The sequence below is a fragment of the Drosophila montana genome, unplaced genomic scaffold, assembly GCF_035044405.1.
Source record: "Drosophila montana isolate Dmon_TW-CO22-7 unplaced genomic scaffold, ASM3504440v1 contig_402_1, whole genome shotgun sequence".
In the NCBI taxonomy this organism is placed as follows: Eukaryota; Metazoa; Arthropoda; class Insecta; order Diptera; family Drosophilidae; genus Drosophila; species Drosophila montana.
In genome coordinates, this window is record NW_026998739.1 from 1,399,204 (window position 1) to 1,412,772 (window position 13,569).

At 34.0% G+C, this 13,569-nt stretch overlaps 1 protein-coding gene and 1 long non-coding RNA gene across 2 annotated transcripts in view; one reads left to right on the forward strand and one right to left on the reverse strand.

The window, feature by feature from the left end:
- The window catches only part of LOC135438872 (uncharacterized), a 145,765-nt gene that overhangs the window by 66,862 nt on the left and 65,334 nt on the right, over nucleotides 1–13,569 (reverse strand). The gene's annotated exons all lie outside the window — the stretch shown is intronic.
- Nucleotides 5–520, forward strand: LOC135439364 (protein toll-like). The gene has a single exon (XM_064698083.1). The coding sequence runs from the start codon at nucleotides 126–128 to the stop codon at nucleotides 384–386; it is 261 nt and encodes an 86-aa protein (XP_064554153.1). The 5' UTR covers nucleotides 5–125; the 3' UTR covers nucleotides 387–520.

Sequence of the window (13,569 nt, forward strand, 5' to 3'; positions counted from 1 at the left end):
AAAAGCTGGAGAAGGGCTCTCGCGAATTCAAGCTTTGTTTTTATCAACGCGACTGGTTAATTGGCGAATCCATTCCGGCATGCATTTTAAAATCAATAGAGGAATCGAAAAGAATTATTATACTGATGACCAAGAATTTCAAGGAGTCATCCTGGGGTCGCTTCGAATTCCGTATGGCCATTCAGGCTACCTCTATCGACCGGTATAAACGCCTGATTATAATCGTGTATCCAGAAGTCGAAGACTTTAACGACCTGGACTCCGAGCTGAAAACCTACATGAAATTAAATACGTATCTGAGACGTGATGATCCCCAGTTTTGGAGAAAACTAATCTATGCAATGCCCCACAATCATGGAAGTACTGGACGAACTGATCAGCAGTAATGACCGACAGATTCAAGAGAGACTGAGATCCTGATTAGTTGTATAATATATCCATTTTATTCCATAAGGATATATATTAAAATATACTATTAAATGTTGACATTGCAATTGCAATGTTGTTGATAGAGGTCAAAGCAGACGCGCATGTGTGTATACAAAAATTCTTGGAATTTTTGCTTGCTGCTACAAACTCGAGGCCAGCAATAACATGCTTTATTTAACAACTTCTGTGTTTCTTAACCGATCTTGATGAAATTTTCTACATCTCGTACTATAGAATATTTGTGTATTATCAAAAAGTCAATTGCATTTTAATTGTGGCTTATATTGATGGGCAGCATAAATTGGCGGGGAGGTGGCGATAGCTATAAAATGAAAGATACTTCATGTACAGTATAATTTGCTTAGCTGCCTCGAGTACTTTGCACAGACATTAGAGGTAGCTATCCTAAAAAGGCAGTTAACTTAATTTATTTTATTTCCTAAAAGTGAATCGATTTCATAGTAACCTCGACTTTTTTATGTTGCACTGAATTCTATTTAACAGTACTAAGATTAATAAATAAATTTGATAGTTTTTATTAATTCAATTTCAATACAGTTTATTGTATACATAAGAAAAACAAATCCAAAATCAGCACATCTGATCATAGATGGCGCAGTTAACTTACATGATATTCATAGAAATTGGCGAAAAATTACTGCATATATGAGGTGCTTAAGTGAAAAAGGCTGTTAAGTTAGATGCACTTAACGTAATTTATTTCAAACAATATAAGCTCTTATTGCAGCGGAAAGAAAATTTCATGCAGCTATCTTACCGATGCAGCTAAGTATCGAGGCAGCTAAGCAAATCATACTATATATACAGTATTACTATATATAGTATACTATTCTAGAAGCTACATGTCAAGTGTGGGGACTTTAGCTCTTATTATTTACCAAAATTAGGGACATACATATATATATATATATATTCTTTATGGGGTCGGAGATGCTTCTTTCTGTTATATACCCATTTTCAATGGGGGAAACGGTAAAAAACAAATGCCAAAAATCACTATTTTTTGTATTTTCAGGATAATATATGATACGCCATAATATGATGTAAAAGTGCCATTTCAAAAAATGCTAGACACTAAAATATAAAAAATTTCGAATAATAAATATTATATTCTTTGACATTTCGACAGGGTCATCTTTATCTGAGTACATTCCACTGGAAGCATGCAGAATAATTATTCTCAATTGTGCTTCGTGCTTATTTTGTAGTTATTACGAACTTTGGTTATTTTAACAGTTTTTCTTTTCCGTCTATCGCTTTGTGCAATTCATTTCCCAAATGTCTTCAATGCTCCTGCCACGCCAACCCAAGCAAAACTCCATCCGCCATTTTTATGCTCATTAAATGCGTCTTTGAAGCGATGTCGACGGCAACAACACGAGAAACTCATCAAATAAATCAAATTTTGCTTGTTAACCCCTACATTGAGATTCTTTACATTTTTTTTCTTGCCTCTTGTGCTGGCCAAAAACTTTTTCTGGTCTGGCCTAAAGGGTTTTGCGAGTAGCTCAGCAAAAGTTGCGCCAAAAATGGCGTTAAAATGTGTAATCAGAGAAACGACTAGAAACGGGCTGGGCGGAGCTCGAATCGAGGGACTTGAACTTGTCAGCGTCTGCCGAACGAACGGAACGACGACGGACTGTTAATGAAAATTGTTTTTGGGCTGGGCAAAAAAAAAATGTACATATAAACAGAATTTTTATACCCTATACCCTATGCACCTCAAGTGGATAAAATAAAATTACAGAATAAACAATAGTCTAAAATCCTGACAGCAGCATATTCGATTCTCCAAAATGTACAGATATGTTTTCGTCAAAAATAGCCATATTTATCAGACCAAGTTTAGAGAGAATGAGAGTGAGTTACCAAAGTTTTATTTACCAAGTTAACGATGAATCGAAGAAAAATTATTTGTGAGTTATATTTGGTTTGCAGAGTAAATCTATCTCTTAGTTCAATAAATACAGCCGCAATATTAAAAATGGTTTCTGTATTGATACTTTAGGATAAGGGAATTTATTCTCAGAGTAGATAAGATGTGATGGATACTATTTATATATATCCATAACTTTGGACAGTTATTAAAAAAAAGAATACTAAAATCGCTTTGGGAATATAATCATCCAAGCTAGACATTTTTATTTTATTTTTCTATTTGCCGGTTTATTTTATTTTAAAAAATTATGCTAGAGTTCGCACTGACTATAGGGTATCGCCTAGTCGAACTCTGAAGCCTGACAATTTTTTTTTATTGGGCAACTGGCAAGGGTTGAGGGTCTGTTGTAAATGATTGGTGAAAGTCACACGCCCGCAGCGTTGCCAAACTAATTAACGCCAAATGCGGCTGTGCTCCTTGAATCATGCTTGATGGCGCAGCTGAGCGTCTGCGAGAGATTTGAAAGGGTTCCTTAAAATTCTACCCAAGCCAAGTTTTTATTTTGCTTGACTGCATCTATTGGGATGCTAAAGAACAAATAATACGGCTAGGCCAAAAATAATGTAAATGTGTAAAGTACTTTAAAATTTCAAAAGTTATCAATTGTGCTTTAAGATTTTTTAATAAGATTTAAATGTGGTTTTTTGGACAGGACACAATTAAAAATTCCCGTATTGCACAGAAAATAAGAAAGAAATAATCTAATAATAAAATGAATTGATTTTTAAATATTTTATTTTGATTTTATTTTTAGCTAATACAAAAACCCCAACTTCGTTATATGAAAAGTGCATAATAAATAAATAAAAATATATTTAATGAAAATATAAAAAGTATTCTCAAATCAAATATAACGGCAAGTACGAATAGGGCAAGTCAAAACTTTAAGGTAAAATGGATGCATTAAACTAACACCGATTTATTCTTATAGATTTAAGAATAAAATTTAAAAAAGTTTTTATGCACATAAAAAAAGCGTTGAACTCACAAAAGTGGTTATCTTTTTAAAAATGCCGTAAAATTGTTAAGGAAAAAAATGAATTGATATTTAAATGGTCGCTATGGTTTGATGATGATAGCTATAAGATAATATGTGTATGTAAATAAATTAATTTATACCTCTTACATGTAGTTCCTACAATTAGCAAAGTAATATACAACTATAAATTGGTGAATATAAAGATGACGTGTGTGAATTAAATTTGCAACAACAATATGCAACAAAACTGTCAACACAATTGTAAAATAAACAGCGTTTAGGAGTAGTTTTGTTGCAGCAACTGTCACTTCTCCTTCTGAGTAGTTCTGAAAAGCCTTTATTTTCTGTGTTTGTTTTTGGTCGTTTAGCCAAAACGAATTGAAATTTATTTCACTTGACGTTCTGTGAGTCTTCAGCGTCCTAGACAAGCGGCACTTGGGCACGCGCCTTCAGTGCCACGCCTCATCTTCTGCTCTCCAGCTGAAGTTTTTGCTGCAGGCACGCTAAAAGAGCGCCAGGTCAAACTGACATCGAATATTTATGTGCACTTAAAAGAATGCAGTGAAAAATTAGAATTTATTTTCTGACATCACTGTTCAGTTAATGGCGTCCTAAAAGTATGCCCTCTGGTTCCAAGTTTTTTTGTTTTTTTTTCACAATTTTTGGATTTCCAAACAAAATCAAAAAACGTGGTATGCAAGTCGATTCCAGAGATCAGTACGAGTTCAAAAAGGTATAACTTTCCAAAATCGGACAATTTTTAGCCGAATTATCGGATAAAAACGAAAAATCTTCAAAATTATAACGGCATTTTTTCGCGTTTTTTAAATCGCTGTATCTCGGCCAAATAAGCCCCGATCCTGGAAAGATTGGTCTCGTTCGACTCGTGGTCACAGCCATTTTCAGCCAACATCGATATTTTTGCAAAAAACATAGTAGTTTTTCTTAAATTGGGCCATTTCTTAGAATTCAGAATCGATAGTCGGGATCCGTACGAGAAGAAAGTGGTATATCATTTCGAAATCGGACATATGGTACCCGAGATATTTCAAATTTGATTTGAATTTCAACGGATTATGTAGACAGCACGAAAGTATGCAGTACTAACTACTAAAATTCTGCTAAAAACCGCTACAAACGGCTATAAATGGCTAAATAAAGCCCCTGTTCCGGTTAAATAATAATGAATATTGAGTTGATGCAGTGGCATAGACAGTCAGTTTAATGTTGAATTTTATATTCGTTTTAGTTCGTTAAATTATTATCTCAATATTATTTTTCTAAATTTTATGAAACATTTTTAAGTTTTTGTTTGTGTTGATTAATTTTGTAGAAGCATCATTTTGAATACATTTTTAATCATTAACTACGTCGGCTGACTAAAGTGCTTATTGATATGCCTGATTAAATTCACCCTGCAAAGGAACCATTTCCGTCTCTTCCTTATTTATGACTTCTAAAACGTCTTTGTTGCTCGTGTCGAGACTTTCCCAATTAATGGCTGATCCTTGCACATAGATCTTTAGCTTTTTCCGTAGTTTCAAATTTGCGGTCATCCAGTCTCTTGTCGCAAGCACAAACTGCTCTGTAATTAATGAACAGTTTCGCAAATTTAGGGTATGCAAATGGGGTAGGCCTTGTACAAGTTTAGGAAGCTGTTCATCATTGATGGAAGGCACAGTCAGATGCAGACATTCCAACTGCTGAAGCTTTAACAAGGCTTTTTTGGGCACTGTATCACAGCATACACAAAGCTGTTTAAGACTGGCAATATCACAGATTCGCTCCATTTGTTCCACGGGCAAAGGTAAACCCTTTATGGAAAGACTGAGCATTGGTGCGCCTGGCTTTGATTGAAGAGCATCCAAAAACTGGTCTCGCAGTGGGCCCGTAGTCCAAATGAACAGATGTTGCAGTTTGGGCAGTTGACAGATTATCTCGTACGGTACGCTCGGGGTAAGATATCTTTCGCCGAACTCAAAGCTTTCCAAATATTTGCAATGTTTTACAACAACTCCAAAATCGCGTTTAAATGAAAAGTTTAGACGCATTCTTAAATTAACTAAATAGTTTTGGCATCTGCATATCCTGAATTTTAGGAAATTTTTTTTCCACTCTTCATTTTTCTTATATTCGAAATACTCGCATCTGGCGAATCTATCCGTAATGTCTCTGGGAATCGCATAGCTTCTGACATGCGCGCCAACATTTTGTAAAAAATCATCGAATACTTCATTGGCAAATCTTTTTACCAGAGATGTGCCAATGTTCTTATAGCGTCGGCTAGCGTAGTTCCGAAAAATCTGATTAATGTGATCATTGGCTTTCGACAATTGAATTTGTTCTATTGGATCGAGATAAGTAAAAACCTTCTCCCAACAGTCATTGTTTAGTTTTGTTGTGACGTCACAATCAACCTCTGCATGACCATCGTCTGAAGCTTTAGCGGCGTGCATTTTTTATGTGCACTGTTCACTTTGAAAAACAAAGGCAGACTGAAAGCTCTGCCTATAAATAATCGCAAAGCTTCAGGCACAATGTGCAGTTTTTTACTGCACACATAGCTTTGCACAGATAAAAGATCTTTTCACGAGAACAAAAAGAGATAACTCACATTGCAGTGATATTAAGTAACGTTCATTTAACTTTTAATAATATTTATATTAATTATGCATACATATATATACATAACTAGCGGGCGTTGCCCGGCTATTACATTTCCACTAAGGACACGTCCGTGAAAAATTGAAATCTACCCACCTTGATCTCCAATTCTATTTAAAAAAAATATGTTTTAAGTGCATCGAATACCCAAGTGTTGGAATCAACGATTTCCGCCAATGTTAGTCTAGCGGTGAGAATCTGGAAGCTGAAGAATAAACTTTCGTTGCTTTTGCCTATGACCCGCATTTGATCTTAAGCAAAAAGCTTTCATGCAACCGTTTTTCGCAATTAATTCACTGTTCTGGGTCGTATTTCCCAAATCGGTGAAACACGTATACATTAAGTTCTTATGTAGAGCTTTGAAAATAAGTTTAAAACAAATCGGACAAAACTTAAAATCTTTGAAAAAAAATTTGAAACGAAACGTCACTTACAAAATCATTTCCACCAAGGAGGAATGCATTTTTCGCAATGTGTGAAACACTCCTCAAATGAATTTGAGTAAAGAAAATGAGTTTGTGGCCGGTCGAATGGAAAACAAAAAAGTTTCATACGAACGTTTTTTTTTACGAGTTTTCCACACTTGCGGAATTTCTGAAACCCCGTCCTAACGGGCACCTTCATCACGTAAGTACAGTAAAAATTATAATTTCCTACGTCTTACGGTTGTGCCTTGATCACCAGTCAGTCAGGAGAAACAGTTTTATATATAGAGATTATATCAAGAGCGTACTATAAAATTATAATCTATATGATGATGTATCGATATAACAAGTCCAGCAATAAGAATCAACGATCTGTATAAGGTAATATATGTATATGCATGATACGAATGAATATTAGAAAGTAAATCAGTTTTCAATCAATATTCTTTAAAGAGAAGAATCTTTTTATCATATTTGTTTAGCCAAGCTGCCTTAAAAACGACCTCTTTCAGTTTTCATAAATTGTAATATATACAAATATATCCTGAGATTGTCCATTAAGTAAATACACAATTAAAATAACTCTATTCTTTCAGAGCGTGAAAGACACACAAAAAAAGCCATAGCCAGATATATTTTTGTTTAAATTCAATCGAATCTTGTTGACCGATGCTCTTTTCTGATCGTGGTCGGCCCCTGTTTTGATTTTATCTCAAACACTTCCATGAAATATCATGACTCAGGCTCTCGCACCTCACTGGCATTTTTTGCAGTTCGATTGAATAAACAAGATACAAATTTCACCTCTGCTGCTTACGATATTATTGAGCAGACGATAGCATAAAACGCCTATAGACAGTCGGGCGTCAATTTGATGACAAAAGAAGGCGACGGGAACAACATCAAAATGATTTTAATGAACTGAAACGCGGGAGAATTCAATACAGATAAACGAATACCCCTCTTTAAAATTCAAATGTATGTAGTTCGACTGCTAACGAATTCTACTAAGATTATCGAGTTTGCGCTCTGGCTACCTGAAATATCAATCGAAACAGGTACCAAAGCGACAGAGTTCTTGGCCAGGAGAACAATCAAGGTTAGCGCTGGACAATGGAATGCGACTCGTCTTAACTGCTCAGCGGTGCATAAAGAAAAGGGGTTCAATATGATAGGATATGATATAATTTGAAATAATATGACGCGATAATTTTGAGATCAGTGTCAAAGTCTATGGGAATGTGGGTAGTGCAGAAAGAGTCTGTAGAATCTGTGTGGCGTATAATACGCACGGCAAAAGACCAAAGAGTTGCGATTACTTAATGAGTCCTAAATGAAAACCTTCTAAGAACCCAATAATATTTAAGGTATGTAGATTACTATCAAAGCGTTCAGTCGATTTAGATATTAAATGATATAAAATAAATACAAAAAATATTCTTTAACTTTGAAATTTTGATTAATGTATTACGAAAGAAAATGTTGACTTATAATAAATAATAGGAATGAACCGAAATTTATTAATTTCTAATTATAAATGCCATGAATATAAATACATATATGTATTTATATATAGTAAGCATATATGTGTTTATAAATAGATTATATTTATGCGCTATCAAAAACGTGTTTAAATAATTAGAAAATTAATAATAGCAATAACTATACCATTAGCAATTACAATAGTAATAATAAAAATATCAACAATAAACTGACCATAAAAATAATTCACCAACAATCTATCATTTCCTATATTCATAAAAACTGCGTGCAGTATTCAATCAGAGCTGCGACAACGCATGAAGTTGTCAAAGCAGATAAAGTTATTAGGGTCGTTAATTAGTTTAATTAAGTTAATTTTCTCCTATAGTGCGCCCCTACACTCTCCACTGAAACGCCGGCCTTTTTCATGTGGAGCGCCACATGAAATGTTTGATTTGCTTCTTGGAATGCATTTGAGTACAACTACAACTGACTTGGGGAACTTAAAGGGGAACAGGGGAGGGCAAGGAATGCAGTCATTAGTTTCTATCACATGCGACGCGAGTTGTAACTAATTGCTTTGGCCAGTCCATGACCAGACTCAAGGCACGGAAGCTGACGAAAGTCATATTAAAACAATATAAATGAATATAAATTGCAAATAAATGGAAAATATTTCATGCCTACGTTTTATCAATGATTTATGATGACTGCTAAAAAACAAGAGCTTTTTTCCTGTGCACAAGTCGTAAAAGAAACTGCAATTAATATGCGTAGCAAATATGAAATTGAAGAAAATATAAAATTAAAGAAGAGACGATTTTTTTCCCTTTAAATTTAGTAATTAAATAAGAGTTAATAATAAAATGTATTTAATAATTACACACACACATGTAGAATAAATATGGATAAATTATATATGTAAATATTGTATATTGTTAATCTCAGAAAATATCTTTATCTATTAATTATCATTAAGTACTTATGAGAACTGATTAATATTTGTTATGTTAAGATCATTATATTATTATTATTTTTTAATATACTTATAGTTGCAAAACCACATTAGACATAAATAGAGACAAAAGAATCGCAGATATATAATTTTTTATGTAGCCTTAATTTGCGCAACTCTGACATACCCTTTGTTTACCCATTTTTATTTGGGTACAGGGTATGCGGCTACTATCGACAATTGGCAATCAGAACGCAGTTTGCTCTTTGGCTTCTATATAAGACAATATTATCAAGAAGCTATAGACGCGGCTTATCTTCAGTAAAGTCAGGCAAGAAAGAAAAGAGGCAGCTTGGCAACCAGCATGCCAAGCAGCTGATAACAGAACCCGCCACCCTTTGAGGAAATGTCATTTTTGCATTGTTTGATGCAATGCATACAAAGCGTTTAAGAACTCACGAGTATGCATGTAAATATGTATATAGATATACACATATGTATATAATTAAAAGAAAGATCGCCACGCAAAGTCGAAACCAACGCGCCTTTTCCTGCCTTGCCAAAGTTTGCGATAAAAAAAAAGGAATAAAAAATATAAAAGAACTTTTAGAATGCGTCGAATGCATACAAAAGATATGCCAAGCCGTACATGCGATATGCAGAGAAGGACAGAGAGAGAGAGAGGGCGTAATTCTGGGCGAGAGAAAAGTCAAGTGAATGAAAAAAAAAAACAAAAATCAGAAAAAACTATGGCAAACAATGGGAAACGCAAAAGAAACTTTGATTTCAAATGGCGACCAGACGACTTGGCGACTCGGCTTTGATAAAACGTTGAAAATGTTAGAACAAAACCCATTGAAAGAATTTCCAATACGGAACGGAAATGCGGCACAGACCCAGAAATGGGCTGGGAGCATTTGGTTCCATAGAACACTGCATGCGTATATGGCAAGGCCTAGATATGGCAGTGGCACAGGCAAAAGACATAAAGACATTGCAACAGGCATACTTAGTGGTGTTTAGTAATAGTTATGGCATATGAATATCAATAATATACTGTACATAAATATGTTTTATGCATAGGCAAAGCTATTAAATACTTTTTAATAAAATCTATCAAATGTTGTTCTATTGAATCTTAACTATGGTATCAGGGTATGTGCATATGTATATAGTTTATAATATATATTAAAACTATTGTGATTAGTTTGATATCAATAATCGTGTTTTGTGTCCACAAATAATATATAAATTTATGTAAAACCGAAATTAATTTGATTGTTTTTTATCGTATTGAGACAACGATGATAACATTTGAATTATATTAAGTATTGTTTTTGTAAGTTCATAAATATCGAGTTGCTAATAGGATATTCAGTTTTTAACAATTCACTTAATATAACAAATTATTAAAAAAACAAAAGTAATTTTAAAAAATAAACGGAAGCGCCTAATTATATTTTTAAGAAATATGTACAAAACATTTATAAAAATCTGATATACTTGTTGTTAAGACCTTGCATTGTGCGTGATATCTTTATACAAGCTGTTCTACCCTATCATATTTCTTCACACACACAACAACTTCATTGAATCGAGCTGCGATAATCACAACAAATTACACAGACAAACATTTGGGAACACAACTAATAAAGTTATCAAACCACTTGACGGTCAACGTACAGACAAGAGACAAAAAAAAAAACAAGAAATAAAAATAAAACCAAAAATCTAAAATGATTCGAAAGACCACGTAAAATTCTTGGGAAAAACACGAGCTGCAAGTCGCGACAGATTTTCAATGGGTTTTTATATGAATGTGTATCTGAAATTATAAAAATTATGTTGGCGCCAGTCGTGCAGAGCCCATGAATGACGACAACAGACGCGCAGTAATTGGAAACCTAAATTGAAACATTTGTTTCTTTCGGTTTTATTTTTTTTTTGGAAACACTTTATTGTTTTTAATAAAATTAGGCGGCATGCGCCATGCCTAAAATTGGCACGTCCCATGCCAAAAGATAAAGATGCGTTGATTATTTGCATAATTGCGTGATTCGCATGCCGTCAAATGCATGAATCATGTGTGGAGAATATGTTTAATATTTTTTTTTTTTTTTTGTATAGTAAATGGATAGTTGGATAAAGCCCCATGAGTCAAGCGATTGTCAAGTGTTTGTTTGATTAGCTCATCATAGAACCGCCTTCAATTGATCTCAAAGTGTGGGCCATTGAACTGCAACTGCAACCGAAATGCAACAAATATGTTGTTGTTGTGTTGTCGTTGCTGTCGCGCGGCATAAATCACTTGAAATGCCGCCCGGCCAAACAATGGGGCAGGCATAATATCAAAGAGGAAACACACGCCAGACCCAGCCACAGATTTAGATACTACTATTAAACCGCTCATAAGACGCTAAGTTTACCTGCTTTTACCTGTTTTTTTTTCCTCTTCAGCGCAATCGTTACCCAAACAAAATAACGGCTGAACACAATCAAACCAACATGTTCGATCGCTATGCGTTGGCATTTCAAGTTTTGTTGGCGCTCTTTCAGTTTGTTTTGTGTAATCAAATAACCCAAGAAGGGAAATTATTTGAATTATGTTTTATCTGCCTTAAGTTCAGTTTTGAATAGATAATAAAAAAGTGTTTCCTATTTGGTAATCGCGTATTGTCCTTATATTTATATATGTATGATGCATACTGGGAATAAATGATCAATATTAAAGCTAAGCTGTTTACAATCATTCTTAGGATCTTTTCTCTGGTTTAAGTATTTGACTTTTCTAATAGAAATGATGTAATAATAATGATGTAACATTTTTATTCGAATTTGACAGATAGTGAATTAATAAATAAATAAATTTACTTCATTTTAATAAGTCCACGCATTTCCGTAAATCGAAGATATGTTATCAAGAACGTAGCTATTAAAAAATTACCACTTTTTCCTAGTACAAACCTATTTACTGAGTTCATAATATGAGATAGTAAATGCAGAGCCGTAGTGCTCATTCTGTGTCGCTGTCTTTTGTCTACTATTTTCAACTTGTGGTGTGCTCTACTTAAAGTTAAATGAGTGCTATATAGAAAAGTAATGGAAATTGTACTATCTCAATTACTTAGACAGATACTTATAAACGAGGTAAAAGTTGTTCTAAAACAGATATGTATATCTGTAATATTTTTAGAGATTAGCATAAATATGCAATATAATCATATTGAGTTTTACAAGATAAATAAAATGACTAGGTTGCTAATAATTAATCATTGTTTCGTTTTAATGTGTCTTCTTCTCAAATTAAGAAATATATATTTTTTATTCCACTCTCTACCGAAAAATACAAAACAATGGTTTTATGTATTGAAGTTGAGATTGCCTGCAATTTACGCACATCATTGACAAGAATTGCATATGAAACTTGCGCCAGGCCACAGTCAACAATGCCAGCAAATAATACTGGGAAATTTGATGGCTTGCAGCTCGAACATGTTCGCCGACGACCGCATACCGATGCATGGGCTACGTTGCCGACCGAGACACACAACGGCAAACCAGTTTTTCTTGCGCGCACAGTCAACGACGGGCAGCTGACGTGAACAGTTCGCAGTTCGCAGTACGCAGTTCGAAAACGGTTCTCGGCTCGTCGACGGTCGCTCGTTTGCTTGGCGTGCCAAGAGGCAGAAGAAGCAGTATTGAAAATAAAATTTTGCCAAAAATTCAAAATTTGTTTTTTCAATCGCAACGCGAAGAAATGCGACGCGACAACAAATAAATCAAAACAACAAAAGTATGTGTTCGATATTGTTATATGGAGAATTAAATGGTCAGCGGAAATATGAAAACAAACGTGTTTGGCATGCCATATGCAAAAGCTACGCGCCAACTAAATAAATAATAAGCCAAAGACGTCAGCAAACAAACAAACCTAAGAATTATGCACAAGCACAGCGCCAGAAATTGGCTCGAACGTACTCAAAGATACATTTGTATCTTGTGCCTTGCAGTTTGTGCAGTTGCCAGTCGTTGTCGTCAATGGGGTTTTTATTTTTTTTATTTTATCCGTTTTCTTGTTTTGTGCGAAAGTAAAAACTACCTGCAACACTTGGCAACTGGCCGAGAAACCAGTTTTGTGAAAATTATTGGCCATTGCTTTTGTTTTGGTTGTTTTTCGTTATTTCAGATTTTGTTGTTTTCCTTTTTTTTTTTTTTGTCTGCTCACTCATTCGATGGATTTGAGACCCCCCTAAAATAATAACCAGAAATTGGCCATTCAATTGGCTGCTGCAAGTGTTGCACGACGACAGATTCGTAAAATATTGTGCACTTTGTGTAGGTAGCGGTCAGCTGAAGGTGGACTGTTCAAATAAATCTCGGGATAATGTTTAAAATATCAGAAAATATATAAACATAGGGATAAATATGTATTCGAAAAGTTGCAGAATATATAGCTGTTATTTTAAATATTCTGAAATATTTTATGTATATTTTCGAAAAACCATTTAATTTAAATCAACTGGAAATATTTCTTAGATATAGAAAAATAGAAAGATTTCGAAAGATATTAAGCTTGGCTCAAATTTATTATTCACTATTATACTTTATTATTTAAAACATATTATTATTAATAAAAGAATATTTAAAAGTCTTTCAAATTTAATTTTCAAAATTA